The 25,021-nt window shown below is 49.6% G+C and overlaps 1 protein-coding gene across 1 annotated transcript in view; it reads left to right on the top strand.

The window, feature by feature from the left end:
• Positions 1 to 3: 3 nt before the first annotated feature.
• Clstn1 (calsyntenin 1) overlaps positions 4 to 25,021 on the top strand; it is a gene marked incomplete at its 5' end in the record, with an annotated part of 56,629 nt that continues 31,611 nt past the window's right edge. Inside the window, one exon of the mRNA XM_055615071.1 lies at positions 4 to 82. Coding sequence (XP_055471046.1) covers positions 4 to 82 — 79 coding nt within the window. The remainder of the gene's footprint in view (positions 83 to 25,021) is intronic.

Genomic DNA, 25,021 nt, shown 5'->3' with positions numbered 1-25,021 from the left:
CGCCCCGCGCCCGCGCTGGCCCCGGCCGTCCGGCTGCTGCTGGCGGGGCTGCTGTGCGGCGGCGGGGTCTGGGCCGCGCGAGGTAAGCGGCGGGGCGCGGCGAGCCGGGTGCGGGCACCGGAGCCGGGTGCAGGGCTGGGCCGGGTGCGGGAGTCCTGCGGGGCGGCGGGGTTCGAGGTCGGGGCCGGGTGCGGGAACCGTGCTCGCTGCAAGGCGGGGGCCGAGCGCTGGAGCCCAGCGGGGCCTCGGGCTTCTGGGCCGAGTGCGGGAATCGTGCCAGAGCCCAGGGTTCGGGTCCTAGCGCGCGCATCGTATCAGGCAAGGTTCGGGTCCGAGTGTGGGAATCGTGCCAAGGCCCAGGGTTCGGATCCGAGCGCGCGAATCGTGGGCAAGGTTTGGGCCCGAGTTAGGGAGTGGTAACCGGGTGCAAGGTGCAGGCAGAGTGCAGGAGTCGCGCAGGGCCGCAGGGTCTGGGTCCGAGAGTGGGAATCGTGCCGGGGCCCAGGGTTCAGGTCCGAGGGCACGCGTCTCATTGGGCGAGGTTCGGGGCCGGGAGCGGAGATCCTGTGGGATGCACAGGTGCAGGACCCGGGGCGCGAACGGAGTCAGCGCACAGGGCTGGGGGCCGAGTGAGGTGGTGCTGCTGGGCCGTGGGGTTCCGGCCCGAGCGCGGGGCTGCAGGCTGAGTGCGGAGCTCCGAGCCCGCCTCTGTGGGAGGTTCGGATTCGGGTGCCCGGAGCAGCGCTCCGGAGAGCCGAGGCGAGCGCTTGCAGACCCTGGGGGAGCCAGTTTCTGCCCCGGGCGGGGCGCCTGGGCCTTGACCGCCCCAGTGGCAGTCCCAGGGCGCGGAGGCGCTGGTCCGGGGAGGTGTGGGGACGCGCGGAGGGGGCAGCCCACTCTCCAGCAGCGCACGCAGCCTGGGGGGGGGGGGCGACCCTGGCGGGATGCAGGGGACGTGTGTTGGGTGCTCAGAGGAGCCTCAGCCTGGGGGTGCGCACACACGGAATTTGATGTGTGCTTACATAAGATCCACTCCTCCGCATCCCTTTCCCAAGATCCCGGTTCTCTGCTGCAGCTAGGTGGACACCACGACTTCGCCCCTTTCCGCCTCCTCTCCGAAGTAGCAGAGGCGACAACTCCGTTTCCTTCCCACCTTTTTACCCGAAGACGAAATTGAGAAGGTGTTTGTGGTCGCTTGTCTCACCCACCGGCGTTTGAGCAAAGTGCTCACCTGCAGCCTTCCTTACTCACGGTCATGTGCAAGGCTCGTGTGACCACCGCAGAGCCTAGAAGCCCGCTGATTCCTTAGGATTGTAGGTGGCAGATAATATTTCTTCGCAAAATGATAGTTTTAGATTCTCATCCACGTCAACTAGACATTTTAAGCTGCCTTCTGATACTGGCTGAGCTTGCCACCGAAAACCGCTTACGCATTGCAGATAAAGGCTTCTGAATGGAGCTTGAAAATCATAAACATTTTCCCTGGGCTTAAAGAATTCTAGGTACATAGTCTGTAGAGTGCTCGCATCTATTTTCTTCGAGGGTGTATTTTGGAAATCAGAAGAACTTCGTGGGAGGAGGATTGATAGCAGTCTGGATGAGATGGTCACCTTATAACTTTGCAAGCTTTACAAAAAGATGGCTTTTTCTCCTTGGCCTCTCATAGGAAAGTTGCGTTCACAAATTAAAAGGGCAGAAGAGGCCAAGGCATCCTTTGTTCCGTCGTGCCACACAGAGGGTGATAAACTGTGAAACTTCTTTGATTTCATTTAGAACATTCTGTCCATTCTTGTCAAATTCAGCCTCTCTGCCACTCAGTGTCTAGTTACCCTGCATTTGAATTTTTTTTTTTTTTAAAGTTTCATCAGGTTTGAAATGAGGTTTGAAGCCTGATATATCCAAGAGGGGAAAATGTCAGTGTTGCTTCTCTTAGGAAAAAAACTCATACATACATAAAAAAAAAAAACAGTGCTGGGGGTGTGTATTCAGGTACTATTTAGTTGGTAATAACATTGCTTGCTTGAATCCATGCTTTTAAGTTTGTTCATCATTTAATTACTTTGCTTGAACCATGGTGTGAGTCTCACCTGATTACCCTCATTACAGCAGACTGGCAGAGGGGAGAGGAAAATTTCCAAGGCTGAGTTTTTGAGTCATTTGTATCTGGTTTTCTCTAAGCCTTTTCCTGGTGCAGTAACGGTTCATTGGAGTTCTAGTTTTCAAAGTAAAAATGTTTGAACAGTTTTTCTTTTGCATTTGCTGTTTCTTTTTTCTTTTTTCCTCCCAGCTTGGGAGTTCATGAATATTCCATGACATGCTAATAAAACAATTTCAGTTTGAAATGTTACAAATGAGTTTTATATGTAAATATGCGATTTGTGGAGACACAGTTTGTGTGGGCTCATTATTTCAATTAACGCCTGAGTCCTTCCTGCAGTGGTGGTGCTGGGGACCAGCCCAGGCCTTGCCTAGGCTGGGCTAGTGCTCTGCCGACTGAGCCACACTTCCCCCTCAGCATTCCAGTTTGCCCATACTCCATAATTAATTATTAATGGAATGAAGGTCACATGAAGACTTAGAGCGAGGATGGTGGCTATCATACTATAAAGTTGCATTGGACTATTAATTAGTTGTCTTTTGGAAACTTTACTTTTTTTTCCATGTTTGAGATAGTCTCACTCTGTAGCCTGGAGCTTGCCGTGTAAACCAGGCTGGCCTTGAACTTGTGATTCCCCAGGCTCTTCCCCACTACTGAGGTTACATGCATGTACCTCCTGTCTGGCTAATTAGTTCTTTGTTGTTTGTTTTTTAAGAGTATTATAGGATTTTACTTTAATTAAAATTAAGTAAGTCGAAATACTGGAAGTCTCCTCTGCATGCCGTGGTTGGCCGTGTTTGCAGCAGTTTATCCTCTAGCCAAAGAGATGGGGAAATATGATCCGGAAAGAAATTGAAGTAGAGGGGATGGAAAGCTACATGAACGCCATAGTCACTGCTGTTTTTTCCTTTTCTTTCTTGCCTTTCGAGACAGGGTTTCTCAGTGTAACAGCTCTGGCTGTCCTGGAACTTGCCTGCCTGTCTCCCGAGTGCTGGGATTACAGGCGTTCACCTCAGCCCATTTTTTTTTTTTAAAGCTGTGAGCTGCTAGGTAGGTGCTGGAAATTGAACCTATGTCCTCTGGAAGAGCAGCCAGTGCTCTTAACAACTGAGCCATCTCTCCAGCCCATAATATAAATTTTAAGTCAACAAGAACAACTCATATTTTAGACATGAAGAATATGGCCTGAAATGGCACTTTTGGAAATATATATATATATGTGTGTATATATAGTTCAGAAAATGCTATAATTGTAACACGTTTCAGAAGTTGGGTAAGTTTAATGAAGCAAATCTGAAGGTTTAAAATGATAAACCTGGATATAAGTGAAAACTTTACAACCCTGAAGAAGTAGTTTGGCGGCTCAGTACTATGGTGTGCACCTGTGATCCCAGCAGTTGGAAGGTAGGCAGGAATCGGGCCTGAGATCATTCCTGGCAGCACGGAAAGTTGTAGTCTTGCTTGGGCCACATGAGACCAAGTTGCAGGCAAACAGATTACATTATCTTCATAATTGTAAGGCAGGAAAATGTGATTTTGTTTTTCATAGATTTTCGTTCAAAAGAAACAGGACTGGTGAGATGGCTCAGTGGGTAAGCCACTTCTCATTAAGGCTGCTGGCCGAGCCAGGTGTGGTGACACACGCCTGTGGTCCCAGCACTTGGGGAGGCAGGGGCAGGCGGAGCTCTGTGAGTGGCCGGCCTGGTCTACAGGGCAAGTCCAGGAAGCCAAGGCTGCACAGAGACTGATCGAGGTAAATAGTATCTTTGACCCACGTGGTAGAAGGAGAGCGCCAACTCCCACACTGGTGGTTCCCTGTCTTCATACGTGTGCCGTGACACATGAACGATTCCACACCAAAATAAAGAAAGAGAATAAGAAAATGTTTACCTAGGACCCGGGGCTGGAAAAATTGCTCAGTGTTAAGAGTGTTTACTACTCTTGTAGGACCTATGTCTAGTTCTCAGCATACAGACACACACACACTCACACTCACACAGTGGCCTATAGCCATCAATAATTCCAGCCCCAGTGCATCTGGTGCCCCCTTCTGGTCTCCAGGAGCACTGCACACATGTAATGCACAGACCCCACATGCAGGCCAAACACATAAAAAATTAAAGATAAATAAATCTTTTCTCAAAAAATGGAAACAAACCAGGCCCGATGACTTGCACCTGTAATCATAGCGCAGGGGAGGGGGAAGCAGGAGGATTGCCACAAGTGTGAAGCCAGCTTGGGCCATGTAGTGAGTTCCAGGCCAGCAGCCTGTTCCTCATGCCGTCTGGTTGAGGCTTCAGAACACTCTGGCTTGCTTTTTCTGTGGTCTTGATCTGGAAGAAGCAGAACTTCTCAAAAGAAACTCATCTTTGCAAGTGGAAATCTAAAATGTCGATTTAAATACAACTTACAGAGAACGAGAAGGAGGTGGGCTGTAGACTCGGGGATACCCGCCCTTTCATTGTTTAGAAACCCAAACAGCACACAGGCAGAGGCTGTGAAAGGCCGAGGTGGGAGCCTCCTTCAGCCCCACCCTGGGGGTGGGGGGAGGTGGGGTGTGTGTGTGTGCGTTGAGCTCAGGGCCACAGGGCTGGTCTGCCCTTTGTCCAGTGTTCAGGTCTGGTTTTGTGCATTTTATCATTTAGCTTTAGGATGATATTATTAGATTAGACATTTTCACAGGATCCCTTACTGAGTGCTTTTTTTTTTTTTTTAAAGGTTCTCGGCAAAGATTCAGTGACTTCAAAGTAACTGAATATAGATACATACTTAAAAACCTGTAAAACACATCTGAAGGTCAAGTTCCTTCCACGCCAAACCTCAGCAGGAAGTGCAGGGCGGGCAGCATTCTGTTTTCCTTTGTACCTTCTTTTGTTCGGAGGTGGACACTGCCTCAGTCAGTCTGATTCTCCTGTCCCCAGAGCTCCTGTGGGATCTGTTCTCACTTTTTCTATGTAACTTGTTCCTTTCCCTTCTTTTTCTGTAGGGTCTGGGAACTGAACTCAGAGCCTCACACATGCCGTGGGTAAACAACCTCTGAGCTCACTGTTGAGGTCAAAAGAAGGCCAGCATTTCCCATATCCATTTAAAAAGTTAATTAACTGATAACTGTGCTGAAGCTGGAACCCAGGGCCTTGGGCGGAGCAGGCAAGTGCCCTGCCTCCGAGCTGCATCACTCGCTTTAACAGTGCTGTAGAGATAGGATTCATGTGCCATAACGTGTGTGTATGTCTTAAAGGTTGGTGTCAGGGTTTCTCTGTGTAGCCCTGGCTGTCCTAGACTTGCTTTGTAGACCAGGCTGGCCTCAAGCTCACAGAGATCCATTTGCCTCTGCCTCCCAAGCACTGGGATTAAAGGCTTGTGCCTTTAAAGCCCCCCTCCAGTCTAGGTGTCTTTCTCGTGTTCCCTTTAGCTTATATTTTGACCCAGGGTCTGTCATTGCTTCAGAGTTCACCATGGCTGCACTGGCTAGCCAGTGAATCCAAATGTGCCTCTCCTCTCGGCTCCAAGGGTAGGGTTAGATTCTCGTGACCATGCCCAGCTTTTACATGATGAGGGTGGTCAGAACTAAGGCAGCAGGCACACCAGTGACAGGCTGAGCCGCCACCCCCGCCATAGGAGGCAGTCTCAGATAGCTGATCCAGCTTGCTGTGCTGTCAAGATTAACCCTGGGTTCCTGCTCCTCCTGTCACCTTCCAGCCCCAGAGCTGGGATTCTAGGCAGGTACTACCTCACAGAGTTTATAGTGTGTTGACACAGAGCCCGAAATTAACCATTTGGTGATTGACACTCATAAATTCACAACTGTGCTACCACCATCGCCACAACTGAGTTCTAGTGCATCCCAAACTCTGCACATTGGCAGTCAGGCCCCATGCCTTTGACCACCACTGGTTTTCTGTCTGGATTTGTGTGCTCTGGGCAGTGTACAGCAGTTTCCTTGATGCTGGCCAAGCTTCTTTCACTTAGTGTAGTTCCAAGGTTTATCAGTGTGTAGCCTGTGTCAGAACTTCATTCCATTTTTGCCAGATGATACTCCATTGTGCTACATTTTGTTTATTTATTCATCAGATGGTAGGCATTTGGGTTATGTCCACTTAGTGCCTTTTTTACACTGTGAACATTTAAGCACAAGATTTTGAGGATGTGTCTTAAGATCTCTTGAGTATATACTTAGTGGGATTTGTGGCTGTCACGGTAATCCTTCCTCCTTTCCTTTTTCCCTCCTCTTCCATCCTTATTCCTTCCTTCCTCCTTCTTCCTCTTCTTCAGTAACTGAGGCTGTCATTGATTCTCTGGTCCTATTGCCAGGTGGTGAGATTGCAGGGCTGAGCTGCCACACCTGGCTACCTCTGCTTTCCCCTCAGATGGTTACCTAGAGGCCCCACCGCAGTCCTGTGACCCCCACAAGCGTTCAAGGGCGAGTTTTTCTGCTCAGACATTCGCAGTTGTCCAGTCTGAAGTTGGAGGATGTTTTTTTCCCTACCTAACCAGTTCCTTCCTTCATGCCCACATCCCTCCTCCTCCCTCCAACAGACAGGCCTGTGCACGCCCACCGGGCTCTGGGGCTGCGACACAAAGCTGCTTTCTTTCTCCTGCTCTGCTTTCCTTTGCACTGAATCTTATCGCCCTTTCCGATCTTGGCATCATGGAAGCCTGAGGCCCTCTTTGTCACCTTTCGCTTTGAGAGGCCCACGGCATTTTGTGGCCAAGTATCTCCCGGGTTCTGACGCTTGGCCATCTGCGATGGAGCCAGCTCATGTGAGGGAGCTTGCAGAATGTGGTGTCTAAGCTTCTGAGCAGAGCTGAGCTTCATGAAGGGGCTGGAAACGCCAGGTGAATTCCTAGGCCACAGCCAGCCTAGAAAATGACAGTTGCTCATTTGTTATATTTTTGTTATGCTAATCAAAGACAAGGGTTTAAAAAGTAAATTTGGTCTGACCCTTTGATTTTATTCTTTAACATTCCTTATTTACCCAATTTGTATTCCTAGTACAAAACATTTAGAGATAAATGTTTTTAGATTCAAATGCATTTTAAAAATGAGTAAAAATAACTGTCATTTTTTAATACCTCCTTAAAATGAGAGGAACAAAGATATTTGTCCTAACCCCTTCCAATATTTAAAAAATTTTGAGACAGGGTCTCACGTATCCTAGACTAGCCTTTGGGTTCATAGAAGCTGAGAATGACCCTTGAACTTCTGATCTTTCTGCCTCTATTCCCATGTGCTGGGACCACAGGCATGTGCACCCAGTTTATGGGTGTTGGGGAACCCACACATTCACACTCTCTTTCTCTCACACTCAAGAGTGTGGTTTTGTGCATTCTAGGCAATACTTTATGGGCAAAGCTATGAAAGAGTCACAGATTCAGACTGTATATCTTAGACTGGATTAAAATTCACTATATTGGGGTTAGAGAGATGGCTCAGTGGTTAAGAGCACTGACTGACTGTCCTTCCAGAGGTCCTGGGTTCAATTCCCAGCAACCACATGGTGGCTCACAAATGCCTGGAATGGAATCTGATGCCCTCTTCTGGTGTGTGTGTGTGTGTGTGTGAAGACAGAGCACTCATAAAGAAAGAAGTCACTGTCACCTAGCCTGGCTGTTAACTTTCAGCAATCCTCCTGCCTCACCCTTCCAGATTAATCAACCAGTGTGTAGCTTCCCAGCTGATATACACTTCCTGCCTCCTGCCACATGGGGAGACTCTGGTCTTTTATTTCCTAATAGCCTCAGGAGGAAGGCTGCCTTTTCTTTGTGTGCGCACACCTAGCCAGAAACACCTTATTTTAAGAGATGTGAGTGAGAGCAAGTGGTGTTGCTGCGTGATTTGGGGGATTAAAACCCCTGTCAGACAGATTGTGTTTACCTTTAAAATGCTCTGACACATTCCTGCCAGTTTATGTTGCATGTGGGATTAGCACCTAGGATGACAGTAATTAAAATTCACGGTTAATCCCTCATCTTTTTCCCCCCCCTGCCATGCATATCAGATGTTTATCAAAGAGTAAGAACAGTGAGCACTGACTTGACTCTAATTTTTTCCTGGCCTCCCTCCTCTGAGTAGAAATCGTGGAAGAACAGTTGGGTGGATTGGCAGGAAGTCTGGAGCCAGCTTTGTGCCTGAGTCCTCAGTTACATGGCTGCATGAATGGTGAGGTGGCTCGGAAATCCTCAGGGTGGATTTTAGCCCCGAGTTCGTGAGGGCTGATCTTGCTTCTGAGACTTTGTAAGTATCTGCCCGTGTGTGTGTGTGTGTGTGTGTGTGTGTGTGTGTGTGTGTGTGTGTGTGTTTAGCAGAGAAGCAGCTGGGAAGCGTCTTCCATACTTCAGTCTCAAATAGAAAGTAAATATCTCGAGGCTGGAGAGATCCGGCAGTGAAGACATCTTCCTGCTCTTGCAGACGACCGGAGTTCAGTTCCCAGCGTTCTGACCGGCAGCCCACAGCTTCAGGGGATCTGATACTCTTCTGACCTCAGGCACTGGCACGCCTGTGGCATGCCCAGACACAGATGAAATAAATGCTGTGGCTCGGAGTGTGGCTCAGCACTAGAGCATGTGCTGTGTGTGTGTCAGCGTGACCCCCGGTACGGTTCATTAGGCGGAGCGCTGGCTCAGGGCTAGGAGCGTTCACTGCAGACTCATTCCCAGCAGCCCCTTGGCAGCTCACCACCACACGTAACTCCAGTTCTGGGGTATCCAGTGCCCTCCTCCGTCGAGTCTGAGGATTCTCCACCTGTGTGCTGTGGTGGAGAGCCCACATTCTGGTATACCAACACAAGCAAACAATAAAAAATGGAAATTCTTTTTCTGTAGGAATTGGGTGTATTCAGACATTTTTTAAAAATAATTTATGGGCATCAGTGTGAAGGTGTCAGATCCCTTAGAACTGGAGTTATAGACAGTTGTGACCTGCCATGTGAGTGTTGGGAATTGATCCCGGGTCCTTCGGAAGAGCAGCCAGTGCTCTTAACCACTGAGCCATCTCTCCAGCTCCCTTTAGACATCTTTTAAACTTGTACCATTGGGATGAGTTTTCTCCCATCTTCTTCCTTTTCTCTCTTTTTTCCCCCCTCTTTTCCCTCCTTCACTCTTTCCTTTTGCTCTTCTAGTCTTTTTTTCCCCTTCTGTTCTCTCCCTTTTTGGGGATTAAGCTTGGCTTTGTGTGTAGGCAAGTACGCTGCCACTGGGCTACCTCCAGCCCAGGAGGGTGTTTTAGAGGTCACCCATTGCCACTGACACATAGTTGCTTATTTAATTGGTTGAGCTTATTGACCCTTAAAAACAACAACAACAAAAACTATCCTGACTATTCTTAAAAATATTAAACTTTTTACCGAAATGGGACTGCAGATATGGCTCAGTGGTTAAGAGCACCTGCTGCTCTTGCAGAGGACTCAGGTTCGATTCCCAGGACCCATAGCCATCTGTAACTCTGGGTCCACGGATTCTGATGCCATCCTCCGTTCTCATCGGGCACAGGCTCACAGATGCATGATACACATGCAGGTGAAACACCCACACACACAATTTAAAATTGGGTTGCCTATGGGGAGTGGGCTGAGCGGCTAGTCTTTGTTGCTTTTCTCTTGTTTCGTAGGTAGTATGTCTTCAGTTGACGTCAGGGCCTTAGGTATCACAGTAACCAGAGACAGGGAGGGAAAGATGCGGATGTGGAGTGGGCAGTCCAGGGCATGCTGCCAGCACTCTGCTTTGGAGGGAGCAGTGTGCCATCTAGGATGGGAGGGGTGGGGCTGGCAAGCACATGGTAAGCAGGCTTCTTCGGGGTGCCAGGGGCGGAGCTGGAAGGGGCCAGACTGCAGAGGTAGAGGTGGCCCGGCCAGGGCTGGTTCTGACTCCAGAAGATACAGAACATGGTGAGCTCAGTTGCTCTGATGTCAGCTCAGAGTGACCGGAATCCGGTGGTGCATGTCCCTCATGGCTGTGAGCTTCATCCTGTGCCTTCTCAAGAACCAGGAAGCATGCAGAGAGCCACAGTATAGGGTCAGAGGTCTGTCATGGAGTAAAGGCAGAGCCTGGAAGACTGGAAGTCCCCCAGCTTGAAGGGATTCTAAAGCTTGGTAGATGGAGCAGAGCCAGGGGCAAAGTGCAGGCAAACATGATGTCTTAGGCTGGGCAGGCATGGCACAGGCCTGACAAATGGCTTGGAAAGACAGTCTGAGTTTCTGTTTCAGGTTAAAACTCAAGGTGGTTAGAGCGGTAAGGGCTTAGGGCGAACGTCTTCACTTTTGAACAGTCCTGACCTTTTTTTTTCCCCGTTTGTTTTTAGAGACAGGGTTTTTCTGTGTAGCTGGGCTACACAGAACTTATTATGTAGAACAGGCTAGCCCGGAACTCAGAGATCTGCCTGCCTCTGTCTCCAAGCACTAGGATTAAAGGCATGTGCCACTGTGCCCAGCCCAACAATCCTGAATTTTTATATTAAGGTGGAGTCTCACTATGTTGCCTGAGGTTGGACTTGAACTTTGAGGCTCAAGCAATCCTCCTGCCTCAGCCTCTTGAGTAACTGGAACTACAGCTGATTGAATTTGTTTTGTTTTGTTTTTAAGAAATCCAAGTACAGGCTGGTAAACCGAGGCAGCTGGTGCAGAGGGTGGTGATGGGACCTTGGCCCAAGTAGCTGGCCGTTGACAAAGTTAAGCCGCATCTAGTCTGGTGCTGATTGAATCTTTGCTCTCGGCTGCTAGAAGCTTTATTTCTCCTCACATGCTCCTTTTGTCGTAAACCTGCCCTCTGTCTCCTCTGATCTCCGGTCGCTTCTGGAACTGCACAGCAGCAGAAAGCCAGCTTTGTCTGGCAGTGTTTCCTTGGACCACACTCCTGTGTGTTTCCAAGATGACCCCAAGGTCATGTGCTGGGTCCCATGTTAATCTGTGAGGACAGCAACTTGAAACTCAAATTATACTGTCTCCCTGGAAACATTAGAAACCCTTGAAGTTTCCCAAGTGACCACAAGAAATTTCCCCATCTTGTAGTAGGTGTGAGTGGGGTAGATTTGTAAGAAAGCAGCAAAGTCACACACAGACACCATCACATGGCTAATCACGGCTGTTAACTCCCAAGTCGTGTGTGAAGAGGAGCTGGGAGGAGAAGTTGGGAAGGTGGAGAAGAAATTCCAGTTTCTTGAATTATGCTCCTGGGTGGGTATGAGGACAGACAAGCCTGTCAGTTGTGGTCTTAATGGGCAGAAGGAAGGCAGAAGGGCAGAGGCAGTGGAAGAGCCTACTGGGATGGGGCTTGGATCAGGGCAGGTGGTGTGTCCACTTCAGAGACCGTCTGAAGCCGAGGCCTGCTGTCTCCACCTCCCTGGTCTGGGTTCATAGGCATGGGCCGCTTCACTTGCTTTTAAGGAAATACTTATTAACGTGTATTATGTGAAGCCATGACTGGTCAGATGTACCTGATCGTTTGTATTAAAGAATTTAACTTAAGAATTGCTGTTTGAAACTGTCCCTTGGGATTTTCCAAATGATTTAATCAGTAAGAATCCCAGGTAGAGTTGCAGAGATGGCTCAGAGGTTAAGAGCACTGCCTGCTCTTCCAAAGGTCCTGAGTTCAATTCCCAGCAACTACATGGTGGTGCGTAACCATCTATAATGAAAGTTGGTGTCTTCTTCTGGCCTCCAGGTATGCATGCAGACAGAATACTGTATAAATAGAACCAGATAGGTCAGCAGGTGGAAGTGCTTGGTGTGGAAGTCTGTTCCCAGGAGTCAGGTTCCCGGAGCCCACTTGAAGGTGGGAGGAGAGAACCCACCACACAGCGCCCTGCTGTGACCACACATGGGCTGTGGCATGTGCATGCTCACACTCGGACACAAAACACTGCGTATGTACATGCACACATGGCAATAAAAACTCAGAAGGGGCTGGAGAGATGGCTTACGGGCGCATGCCACCGGGAGGAGAGGAAGTAGGATGTTTTGTCCTTTGTTAATTTTCTTGAAGTCTTTCTTTGAAAACCAGATACTGTATGGGGTCTGGGGGCTCATTCTTTTAATCCCAGCACTTGGGAGGCAGAGGCAGACAGTTCATCTGCTATGTGTACCAGAGGTAGGCATGGTGGTCCGTGCCTGTAGTTCCTGCACTCCAGACTCTGAGGCAGGAGGATCATTTCAGCCCAGAGTTTGAGAGCAGACTGGGTGGACCTGGTGCACACGCTGCACGCTGGGGGAGTAGCTGAGCCCTTCAGGGTTTCCGTCTTGTGAGATCTTATCCCCCTTTGCTCAGAACTTGGTGTGACTGTTTATGGGGTTTTGTTTGTTTTTTGTTTTTCTAGACCGAGTTTCTCTGTGTAGTCCTGGCTGCCCTGGAACTCACTGTGGAGAGCAGGCTGCCTTTGAACTTTGAGATCCTCCCTCCTCTGCCTCCCGAGGGCTGGGCTTAAAGACGTGCGCCACCACCTCCGCTTGGCAACTGTTTGTGTTTTGAGACAGGGTCTCCTGTGGCTCACATTGGTCTCACCTGTCGCCTGGTCCTCCCCTTCCCTAGGGCTGGGATCACACTCAGCCATCTCAGACTTGATGAGGGTTTAAGGAACTTGTATTATGTGGGCTTGTTTCTGTGCAGATTTGCTATATTAGAAATCGAAAGTAAGTCCCAATTAAGCAAACCCATGATTACGTTTTTAAGACAGTAATAATAACCTCTATCACATGATCATTTAACAATTTTTTTTTTTTCCCTGAAAACAAAAAGACGCTTTAGAGATTTGGAGATGTGCTCAGTTGTAGGGAGAAAACACTTGCTGGTATGTAAGGGGCCTTGGGTTCGATGCCTGGCACCTGAAAACAAAACAACCAACAGTTTAATCGGAAGAAGGGCACTGATTTTTTTCCCTGATCTCTATGTCTGATTATGAAGTGAGCTGAATTCTATATTTAGTCCATTCTGTTTGAAATAGATGAGGAAAATGCAGGCTCACACGGACGCATAGGTGTAGACCTCCTGAAAAGACCAAGGAGATCCCCTCCTCCCCCAAAGAGCCCATAGCATGTTCTAGCAACTGTCACTCTGCGTAGGTTGCCTGTAATTTGCCTCTAAGTGCTAGTTGACAGTGCAGGGCAGAGTCTGCAGAGGCCTCACTGCAGCACGGAGGAATTCATTAACCATGAGGGCCTCCCTGGAGTGGAGAAGAGAATGGACTTCTGGCCCTCTGGCCTGGCATTGCTTGTGGCACAAAATGTCACCATGGCCCAGTGGGGAACCCTCACAGATGGAAACCTTCCGCTTGGCTTTGGGCTTGGTCTGTGCTTGTGAGCTGTATTATTTTGGCTTTTTTTTGTTTTGTTTTTTTGGTTTGGTTTTTGAGACAGGGTTTCTCTATGTAGCCCTGGCTGTTCACTCTGTAGACTAGGTTGGCCTCCTGCTCATGTAGATTCACCTGCCTTTGCCTCCCAAGCTCAGGGATTAAAGGAGTGTGCAACCATGCCCAGCCCTATTTTGCTTTCTTTAAAAATAAAAGTAAAATAAAAAAAATTTGAGGCAGGATCTCATATACCCAATGCTGACCTCAAACTAAGTTGTATAGTTGACAATGACCTTGAACTCATGACCTTCCTACTTTGCTCTCCCAAGTATTGAGATTACAGATGTACAGTACCATGTTTGGCATTTCTTTTATTTATTATTTACACAGCATTTTACCTACATGTGTGCCTGTGCACCAGAAGAGGGCACCAGATTGCACTGTAGACGGTTGTGAGCCACCATGTGGTTCCTGGGAATTGAAGTCAAGACCTTTGGAAGAGCAGCCAGTGTTCTTAACCTCTGAGCCCTCTCTCCAGCCCTCATTTCTTTTCTTTTCAAGATTTATTACTTATTTTTTATATAGGCGTTTTCCCTGTCTGTATGAATGTATGTATGTATGTATGTGTAAATGTATGTATGTGCAGCGTATGCATGTAGTTTCTATGGAGACCAGAAGAGGATTTTGGAGGGCCTTCTGGAACTGGAGTTACAGAAGGTTGTGACCACCATGTGGGTGCTGGGAACCAAACTTGGGTCCTGCAAGAGCAGCCAGTGCTTTTAATCACCGAGCTGTCTCTCCAACACTTCCAGTCTTCCTTGGGAGCCAGTGGTGCTGGGGATGGAACCTCACACATGATCAGCAAACACCACTGAGTTAGCCTCCTCTTTTGATCATCACATCACAGTGTCAACAAACTATCACCTTTGTTTATCCTCCCAAGAGGGCCCTTTGCAAGCCTGTAAGTGGCTGCTCTCATTGTAAAGCACTTGCTTTTTATAACCACCGTGATGAATGGAGTCTGTGTTCGCTGTTTGCTTTATTTTCCTGAGAAATCTGTTGGGATTTCTCAGCATCTGCTTTACCGGGGGACAGTTCCACCCTCAGGAGCTCGCCTGGGTGCCCGTGGGAAAGGCTGAGAACTGCCAGCTCTAGGGCATTTGTTTTGGTGTTATCCTTGATAAGACCAATGACTTGTTTTTGCTCAGACAACATTCTGTACATCTGGTTCCCCTGGCTAGTGCTGGGCTACAGTTTTTTCTACCCTGTGTGTGTGAGAGTCCTTTACTTGCAAAGCTGGCAGCTTGCCTGCCTCTTAAACAGGCTCTGGTGCCTTGGATTGTATTGCACCAGGATGTTAGGTACTTAAAACCCTTAAGTTTTAAAAAGAAAAAAACAAAACAAAACAAAAAACTACGAATTTATCTTTAAACAACAACAACAAAACCAAACCAACAAAACCTAGCTTCTGAATTACAGTTTTGGGATTGGAGAAGTAAAAAGAACTTCAGAAACCATGTTGCTTGCACGTTTTACCAGAGCGGAAGTAACTGAGGTCAATACCTCTGTCAGCCAGTGCTTTTTGTAGCTCAGGACCAGCAGATGAGACTGAAGAGTGGAGGTGACTGGAGAGATGAGCGTGTGCTTTGCATATGGAACGCCCTAGGTTCAAGCCCCGGCCTGTTCCCAAATATTTTATAGTCATTACATTGCATTTATCAACTGCCTCGGCATTTACTTGTGGAAACAGCTCAGAAGCTTGCACTGGGCTGTCCTCACTGGCTGCAGCATAGCGTTGGCAAGAGCTGGAAGGGATGTGCTGTGGCCTGGCTGCTGCTCTGAGTGCTGTCGGTGTGACAGTCGCTACTGCTGCTGTCTCCAGGGAAGCCTGCTCACCAGGGAGCTAAACTTTGCCCTGGAGGCCAGCCCTGCCGCCAGGAAGGCACCTTCCCTCGGCTGCATTCTGCCTCAGGGTCCCCAGAGGGTGGATTTGGGTGTGGCCACTCCTTACTGTGAACTCTTGCATGGGTTATTTAGTTTCTCTGTAACCCAGGTGTTTTTTTTTTTTTTTTTAATCTGGGAAACTAGGGAAGTGACAATCGTCAGGGTTGAGAGTGAATGAATCTTAAAGTGTTTTGGACAGTAGAAAGTATGTACGCTGCTTTATTCCATGTAAATCCCTTGCACCTCTTTTTAAACGTAGATGAAATTTACACAATATGGACAGTTGAATTTTTTTTAACATTCACTTAATATATGTGTGTGCTGGTGGGTGTATCTGCCCATGTGTGCCATGCCACAGATGCAGAGGTCAGAAGATGGCTTGCAGGAAGGAGTTGGCTCACTCTTTCCATTGTGTGGGTCCCTGGGAATTGAATTTCAGTCGTCAGGTTTGGTGGCAAGTGCGTTTATCTGCCAGCCCAGGTGCTTATGTGCACAGACATTTTTAGTTTACATGGGTGAGTATCAAGGACAGTAGACAGGGGTGTCTCTTGTCTGAAGCTGCCAGCATCTTTTCAGGGTCAGTAGTGATTGAGAGCCTCTGTCCATTCCCCGTCGTTTGATGTCTTCAGTGTTCTGCATTTGGCTATTTTAATGGCTGCTCTGTTTAGTGGAGTCTCAGCGTTGTTCAGGTTGACAGTATGTGGGGGGTTGAGACAGGATTTCTCTGTGTAGCCCAGCCTGTTCTGAATTCGATGTGTAGACTAAGCTGGCCTTGAATGCACAGAGATCCATTTGCCTCCCCAGTGCTGGGACTGTGCCACTACATCCTACCTTCTGCGGAATAGCAGAGATGTGTCCTCTGTGGGGTTGTGACCCGCAGGTTGAGAGCCACTGCGTTAGGGGCCCTTGTTTTCTTCCGGGGTACTCACTAGGCTGCTCTTGAATTCGGAGACTCTCCTGTCCTCCGCCTGTGGCTTCTGAGTGGTGGGAATGTTAGGCATGAGTTCCTGGCCCTGGATCAGCCCTTCTTTTTTCTTTTCTAATGTATTCACCTGTTTGGGGATAGGTATGAGGAATGTGCGGTATCACTCACTGTGTGAGCATAGAGTGCGTACACACGCGTGGCTGGCATAGCCTACCTCATACTCGGGGTCATAGCCTGTTTTACATTTTTGTTTTTAAACTGTATTTTCACTAATAACCAGGACTCCACGTGCCCCTTAGCCTGTATCTTCAGATTGCTTTTCCATCTCTACGTCTCGTTCCTTAGGTCTCTGGGGCAGCAGCAGGCTTCCTTCCACGTTACCTCAGGGTGACAGAAAGGAGTGCATCCTAAAGTAGCAGCAAAAGTAGCACCTCGTATCCGTCCATCTGTTGATGCTTCCTTGGGGTGATCTCACCTGGTAATGGTTTGAACGGTGCTGCCATGAGGACTCATATTTATTTAATACCCTTTGTGTGTCCCGTCCCCCGCCCCCAGTTCCCAGGCATTAGGAATGGTGCTGTGTTCGTTAAATGAGAAAGTTCCAACAGTGGCAGAGACATTTGTTGTTGTTGTTCCTTATGCTTTGTTTCATTTGAAACAGGGTTTCTCTGTGTAGCCTTGGCTCTCCTGGAACTCAGTCTGGACCAGGCTGGAAGTTTAGTTTTAATCATTAGTAATGTGTACGTGCGTGTACCCATGTGAATGTTTACTGTGTGCATGTGGACACTGGAGCTCACAAAGCTGAGGTTACACGCAGTGGTGGGCTGCCACATGTGGGTGCCAGATGCTGCACAAGTAGCAAGTGCCCTTGACCCCGGAGCCATCTCCAGCCTGGGCAGAAATAACCCTGCAGCAAAGGGTACCCTTGTCCTCTGCTTTCGAGGGCAGGTCAGATTTTCACATCTCCAATCCAAGCGTCTTCGCTTACTCAGCTGCTCCTCATGTGACTGTCTCAGGTTCGCAGCAGCCAGCCTGGCTTCTCTCTGGGTGTCTCCAACGGTGTGGATGTCGCCTTTCAGGCCGAGGGTTCAGTGGAGACCCCTCCACAAGGACAGTGTTCGTATGGCCGGCTAGCCCTTCCTTGTCTCGGCTTCTCAGCACGAGGCTTTGTTCTGCTGCCAGCCTTTGTCCTTCCTCTGTTTCACTCCTCTTGCTGCCTGTGACCCTCATTCCAATTTGCTGATTAATCACCGCACATTCCGTCTATTCATTCTGGCTTCGTGTCATCTCCAATTTGACAAACAAATGGGTTGGAGAGAGCCCAGTGAGGACAGAGCCTTTGAGAGGCGGCTGGAGGGGGATCTGGGTTCCCATGGGTTCCTGGCTCTGCTGAGTCGGTCCCTGACTCCATCCCATTCTCAGCCGTTGCCTATGAGGGGAAGCCTCAGCACATGCGCAGGGTCTCAGATGAGAGCGGGGATGACGCTCAGGCCATGCTAGGCGCCAGGCGAGCTGTAGCTGGCCCTGCCTCACTTCAGCTTCTTCATGTGAAGCTGCCAGAGGCTGCAGTTTCTCAGTCTCCTCTAAAGGCACAGGAACCAGTCGAGGTCGTGTTCCTCTGCAGCGCCCAGCACGTGGGCCCTGCTCCCTCTCCTTGTGCAAATGCATCTTTGTGAGCACCCTGGGTCCCTTAAAGAGCAGCGGTGCTGTAGCTTAGTGTCCTGGGACGTGGTATCCAGAACAACTCGGGCACAGCGGGTCCTCTTCTTCTGCCTTGGAGTCTGGTTGTCTCAGCGTTACGTTGATTCTTTTTCTTTCTTGGGAGACCCCATGGCTGAAAATGATGGGGCAGTTTCATTTTCTGTTTATCGCAAGAGTGTTATATTTATTTTGTAAATAACACAAGGACTTGTCAGAGCCCTAGTCTCGCACTGTTAGTATCATAGGAACATCAAGAAAAAAGGAGAGACAAAACCAGGAGCGAGGGCAGGATCCTGATTTTCCTGACCAGGCGTTCTGGATTTATACACGGCCATTGCCAGCCTTTGATAGTACTTAGAGAAGCAGCTGGTAAGGATTTCACATCGATAATGAATGTCAGCGGGTTTTCAATACCTTGTGGCCTTTTTGGAACTGCGTGTGATAGAGTTTTCCATTGTGCATGAAGGTCAGGAAACTACAAACACAGGACTTGGAAATGCCGCTGGACTCTTAGTTACTGGCTCAAGACAGTGCCCAGGCTGCCCTATTTAAATTCAAGACAAATGTGATAATGATACAGGAAAATGGAAAGGTCAAGTCGGGCCTGTATTTTCTGATAGCGTTAAAAGTAGGAAACTGAAGGAAATCATAGCTTGTGCTGTGTGGCCTAGCTGGTTTGTAGTCAGCGCTGTAAGCGCCCGCTGATAAGCTCTTGTGTGCCCACACGCAGACACCACGCTTTTCCTGTGTGTTAGTGTGAGGGCATCTGCTCTGTGTGCTGCCCGTTTAATTCTATCGAAACCCACAGATAGGTGCTAGCGAGATGGCTCAGCAGCTAAGAGCACCGGCTGCTTTCCGCAGAGGACCTGGGTTTGGTTTCCGGTACCCACATGCTAGCTCATGACCATCTTCTATAACTCTGGTTCCAGGGGACCTGACGCCCTCTTCTGGTCGCCGAGGACACCGGGCACGCACATGGTGCACACATACATGCTGGTAAAACACACACATTAAAAATAATAATAATAAAAGATAAAAAAGGAAGCTGCCAAAGCCAGATGCACACACACAGCTTTGATCCCAGCACTCGGGAGACAGAGGCAGGAGGATCTCTGTGAGTTTGAGACTCAGCAGATTCCAGGTCAGGCAGGGCTACGTAGTGAGATCCTGTCTTCAAAAAGAAAAGAAAACTGCACAGTCATATATAGTCTGAGTGATTTCCATGGCTGGCTCTGTGATGAAAGTGGCCAGACACATACAAGATGAACTGGGATTGTTGAAGGGCCTACTCCTGCACCAGGCTGTGGGGTGCATATTCCTTCTGTGGTTTGTGTTTTTATGTGAACCTGTTGAAGTCTTTTGCAGAATAGATCCTGTAAATCACCATCACCATTAGCATCCAAGTCAAATTAGTATCTGAGACCAGCCTGCCTGTTCACAGAGTAGTGAGGAGACAGCAGGTTGGGACAGGTAAGTTGACGCTGAGGAAATTATTGGGAGATTTGGAAACACTGATTGGTTGCAGGGTTTACTTGGAAACCGTGGCCCGCCCTGAAGCACCGAGAAGCCTGTGACAGCCTTTGCAGGCCTGCATGGAGGTTCTGTGCTGTATCTCAGAGCATTAGCCATCACCCATGAGATGACTGTGGGGGACTGTGCCAAAGCAAAGCCGCGAGCTGGGGGCCTCGGCTGAGCCAGTGAGGGGTGAGAGCTGCAGTTGGGTCCCTCCCAAGGTGGGAGTGTTCTGAGGGCACCTGTGAGCAAAAGCCACCTGCTCAGGCTAAGGAACCTTGCCTCCCTCCCCTTGTGGCCTCTGCTCCTGAGCCTCCTGTGGCACAGCTGGGTCTCTGTTGGGGAGTGTGTGCCAGCTGCCCAGGGCGCTGCACTGCCCACTCTGCAGCCGGCTCAGTCCGGCCGCCTCAGCCTGCAGGGTGGGCTCAGCCGCTGCACCCAGCAGAAGGGCAGCAGGCAGTGGGCGTCCTTCCTTTCCTGCTGCTCGGTGATGTTCAGAGCAGGTGACTCTTTGCCCTTGAAGGTTTCACCTCCCTCATCTTTGGGAACGAGAGATTTCCAGTTGTCTTCCTTTGCCGGCTCTAGAGACACCTGAGAGAGATGTGTCTCACCCGAGCTTCCTTGGCTCCTCCTCATACTTCACAACTTCATCCCCAAAAGCTACTGCTCAGCAGACATATCCAACAGTCACTGTTTGAGGCAGGCTGGGGAGTTTGACGGAATCTCAGATGAAACTGGACTCCACCCACCTGAGTCAGAGACCCCTGTCGCCTGGGATGTGATCCACAAACATCAGACGCCATCTTGTGTGCCCTGTCTGGGCATCTGGACTCCAGAGAGTTTGTTCTGATCCCAGAGCTGTAGCTCAGGGTGTGGCCCCTGCACCCCTGCTGGAGTCTGTCCCTGGTCAGGACGCAGGGACAGCAGAAGCACACCCAGAGGAATCCTGTCACCCAGGGCCGCCTTTACCTAGACCTTCCCAGCCTACAGTCAAGCCCAGAGGGAGGTTTCTCATTTCCTCAACGCTTACAGCTGCCTTCAGCGCACCCCTGCCTGTCGCCACGGGCAGCTTCTAGAGAGTGGTGCACTGGTTCCAAGTGCCTGGGGTCCAGCCTGGGCGGTGCAAGAGCTTCTGGTGAACGCCTTCTGCGCTGCAGCTGGCGTCCAGGCCTCGGTGCTGGTGTGGCTGCTGCAGCACATTCAGGGCCCTGCAAGCTCTGTGGAAGCTCAGGGGACAGTAGGGACACAGGCCAGCGGAGGGACTTGTCGTGGTTTGTATGGTTGTCTGCCCTGCTTTGGTAGGGAAAATCTGATGCTGAGAAAAAGAGTTGGATTTAGGAACGTGGTGTCTTCAGTTAATGTCACTGCGATGGCTTTTGTGCTAGAGAAGTGCTCAAATGTGATAGGAAGGCACTTTGGAAAATTAGAGCTTTTATGAAGGTCTCGGTGATAGGAAAGTAGTTGGTAGCTTTTGCTGCTGCTGCTGCTGCTTGGGTTAGAGCCCAGGACCTTGTCCATGTCAAATTCATGCTTAGCCACAAGCCACAGCCTCACCACAGCCTGAGCAGTAAAAGAAAACTCACTGAGCTGGACATCAGGGCACAAGATTTAAGCCCAGCGTCAGGGAGGCAGAGGCAGGCAGAGCTCTGCATTCTAGGCCAGCCTGGTCTACACGCTTGCAGAGCAAGCGCTGTAGCCTCTGAGCCGTCTCCCCACCTCCTGAGCTTCTCCCCAGCCTGCTCACTGGCTGTGTGTGGCAGAAGCCTAGGCACAGCCCCACGGCTTAGTTCAGCGCCTTGTCTTCCCCGCTGTGTCTCCTGCCCGCTGGCTTGCAGACTGGCTTCCCCCACCCGGGCTCAGGCAGGACACCTCTTGCTTCCTCCCTCTTGGCACCTCTGCAGCTTGGGCGGGAGGCGGCCTGCGGGCTCCTCTCATGGAACCCTCTGATTTGCCAGTCCCCGTCTCTCCCTTCAAGTGTCATTTCCTGACGCAAAGGACTCTGAGGGGTCACTCAGTCCCAGTGAGCCAGTCTGTCAGCAGGCTACCCTTGTGACAGGCGTCCAGCCTGTGAGCCCCTGGAGGGTCAGATCTGGGTCAGCCAGGTTTGAGCCCACTGTCACCTTGTAGAGAACTGGGCTTCTCATGACACAGCGTCTCAAGTTAGTGCGTTCATGGACAAAGTGAATAGCTCCAACTGCGTTTCTCTCCCCTCCCCTGAACTCTAAACAGGTGAAGATGACTTTGAACTCCTGACCCTTCGGCCTCCAGCTCCAGGTGCTTCTGTTATAGGACTGTGTCTGCGTGTGTGTGTGTGTGTGTGTGTGTGTTTGTGTGTGTGTGGCAAGTATGCTGTCCACCGACTCATCTCCCAGCCCCTCCTCTGTGCTCTTTATGAAGAAAACCAAATGCTTATTTGTGTAATTTAAGAATTCATTGTATATTGCATTGTTTTATTTTTATAATTCACACAGAGTTGGATGTTTTAAAGTGCACAAGTGATTTTAAGGTGGGAAACATTTTTGTTTGTTTGTTTGACACAGGGTCTCTCTGTATAGCCCTGGCTGTCCTGGAACTCACTCTATAGATCAGGCTGGCCTTGAACTCAGAGATCCACCTGACTCTGCCTCCCGAGTGCCGGGATCAAGGTGTACGCCACCATACCTGGCTGGTTGCTCTTCTTGATGAGGTGGCTCCAAGTCGCCTCTCAGAGGAGCAGGGATGGGCTTTGCGTTAGAGCATTTCTGGCTCTGCTGGACACAGACAGCTTGGCCTAACCAGGAGAAGCTAGAGGTAGCCAGTGTTTGGACACCTGGTGCTGTCGGTTAGTTAGCTGGCTTGTTTTGTTTTTAATTAATTAACTTTTTATTTTATGTATATTGTTGTTTGACTGCATGTATATCTATGTGAGGGTGTTGTATCCTCTGGAACAGGAGTTACAGACAGTTGTGAACTGCCATGTGGTTACTGGGAATTGAACCTGGGTCCTCTGGAAGAGCAGTCAGTGCTCTTAACTACTGAGCTGTCTCTCCAGCCCCTTGGCTTTATTATTATTTTTGTTGTTGTTTTTATATACTTTTTTTTTTTCATTTAATGAGTGTTTTGCCTGCACGCGTGTAATTATGCCAGGTGTGTGCTGTGTGTGCACCAGAGGCCAAAAGAGTGTGGAGCACGGAGCTGCTTCCCCAGCCCCGGTATTTAGTTTTAGGGAGAAAAAGCCCTCTGGATAATTAGAAAACATTTTACTGAGTCGGAGGGAGCTGATGTGTTTCCCGCCTGTGGCTGGGGATAACCTGAGCAGAGTGTGAATCTCACTGTTGCCTCGGCTGAAGTTTCCGCTGTTGCTGAAGGCCCAGCTTATGTTTTCCCGTAATGCCATCACGGTACGATCCCGTCTCTAATAAGAGGAATCCTCTGAAGGTTTGCACCTCAGGATCCACTCTGGCATGAGCTGTACTAACTGGAGTTTGAGGAGTTGCTGACTGGGGTGTGGTCATGGGTTTGTGGCCAGCCTGGGAAGTGGCCTAAGAAGTCGGCCCCGCCCCCACAGCTGCTTTGGGGACATTGCCCCCGCTGCAGCCTTCGGAAAGTTCGTGCTGGCTACCTAAGTGAGGCAGCTCAGTCGCCTGCTCTCAGCACTTGCCCAGTGTGCCTGAGGCCCCAGGTTCCGACCACATCTGCAAAAAGAAAGAAAGAAAAGGCAGGCGCCCCTCTTCCCCTGAGCAGAATTTGTACAATCACCTCTCATTCCCACCCCAAGCCTCCTGCTTTTCTGCCCTCCAGCTCTTTTTAAATCTTTACCGCCAGCCAGGCATGGTGGTGTGTGCCTTTAATCCCAGCATTCACTATGTAGCTGTAGCTGGCCTGGAACTCAGTAGATAGATCAGGCTGGCCTCAAAGCCTCAGAGACCCACCTGCCTGTGCCTCTCAAGTGCAGGAATTAAAGCCTGTGTTCCACCATGTCTGGCTCGTATGAACTTTGGGTGAGTGGTCCTTTTGAGGGCACGTTTAAAGGTCTCTGTTTATACCCTGGGGCCTGGTGAACTTGCAGTTCCTCGGGCTTTTGGCTCTGACTGATCCGTAAGTTCTGAGATTCAGTGGCTGCGTATCTCTGGAAGGGAAGGTCTTGCTTTGCTCTCACTTGACCTTGGCAGGGTGGTGGGCACATTTGTGTTGGCAGCTGCCTTGGCATGTTGGTCCTCATCATAAAGGTGCCCTCATTCGGTGCTGGCTCACTACATACTGTGGGGGAACTTGGAGCAGAGCTGACATGTTTTGGAGTATAGATGCATTTGAGGTTCGTGTTCTAGCAAGTGTCCTGAGAGCCCAGCACCCAGTGACAGATTGCTTGGGATACAGAGCTTTGAGAAGTTAAGGAGCTGTGACATTCAGCTGGTGGGAAGGACCACAATCTGAGAGTGGCTTTTTATTTTCACGTTTTATAACTAATATTATCACTGGTGTGTGTGTGCACACACACACTGCAGTGTACATGTGACACGTAATTTTTTCTCCCATCCCTTAGCTCCAGGGATAACAACTCATTAGTCTCCTTAAATAGCATACAAATACTTAGGCCATATAGGCGTTTCCCTGGCTAGCTCATAACTTAAAATGGCCCGTTAAATTATGTGCTAAATTATGTTGCTGGGCATGTGCTGGGACAGAAGTGCTGAGAACCACACTCGGGTCCTGCGCAAGAGCAGCTCAGAGAACTTGTCTTCTGCCATTTCCGGTCTGGAACTATGCCACCACCCTCCTGTCAGCTTCCTGTTGCTGTGAAAAATGGGTGAGAAAATCACCTTAAATAAGGAACGGTGTTGGCTGTAGATTCAGAGGTTGCAGCCTGCGCTGTCGGCTCCTGTTCCTGGGCCTGTGGTGACTGCCACTGCATGGAGTGTATAATGGAGACCTCTCACCTCCTGGGGCAGCACTTCTCAGCCTTCCTGATGCTGCGGCCCTTTAATCCAGCTCCTCATGCTGCGGTGACCGTTAAAAAAGATTGCACAGATTTTTTAATGCATGGGTGCTCTGTCTGCATGTACACCTGCATGCCAGCACCAGATCCCTTTATAGATGGCCGTGAGCCACCACGTGGTTGCTGGAAATCGCACTTAGGACCTCTGGAAGAGCAGCCAGTGCTCTTAATCGCTGAAACACCTCACTAGTTCCCCCCCCCCATAAGATTATTTTTGTTTCATAATCTTGCTACTTGAATTGTAACGTAGATATTTTACACACAGGAGATCTGGCATGCAACCCCTGACCCACAGGTTGAGAACCGCTGGTCTAGTGGCTGGGGAAGCAGAGAGGAAATAGTGAGGAGGCGGAATAGGGAGTGGCCCACTCCTGTTCCAGGTCACACTGGTGCCACCTCCTAAAGCTTCCCCCCCCTTCTCTCCCCAATAGCACCACATTCTACTTGGTGAGCAAGTAGAATGCCCAGGCCTTTGGGGCACACTCACTCTCCAGACTGTCCCATCCTGTTCCAGTGGTCTGTTTTGTTTGTAGATTTTCATCTTTGTGTGTGTGTGTGTGTGTGTGTGTGTGTGTGTGTGTGTGTGTGTGT

This window comes from Psammomys obesus, unplaced genomic scaffold, assembly GCF_907164565.1.
Source record: "Psammomys obesus unplaced genomic scaffold, mPsaObe1.curated_primary_1811, whole genome shotgun sequence".
NCBI classification, from domain to species: domain Eukaryota; kingdom Metazoa; phylum Chordata; class Mammalia; order Rodentia; family Muridae; genus Psammomys; species Psammomys obesus.
Note: the sequence above shows the minus strand (reverse complement) of the source record. Positions and strands in the feature narration are given on the sequence as shown.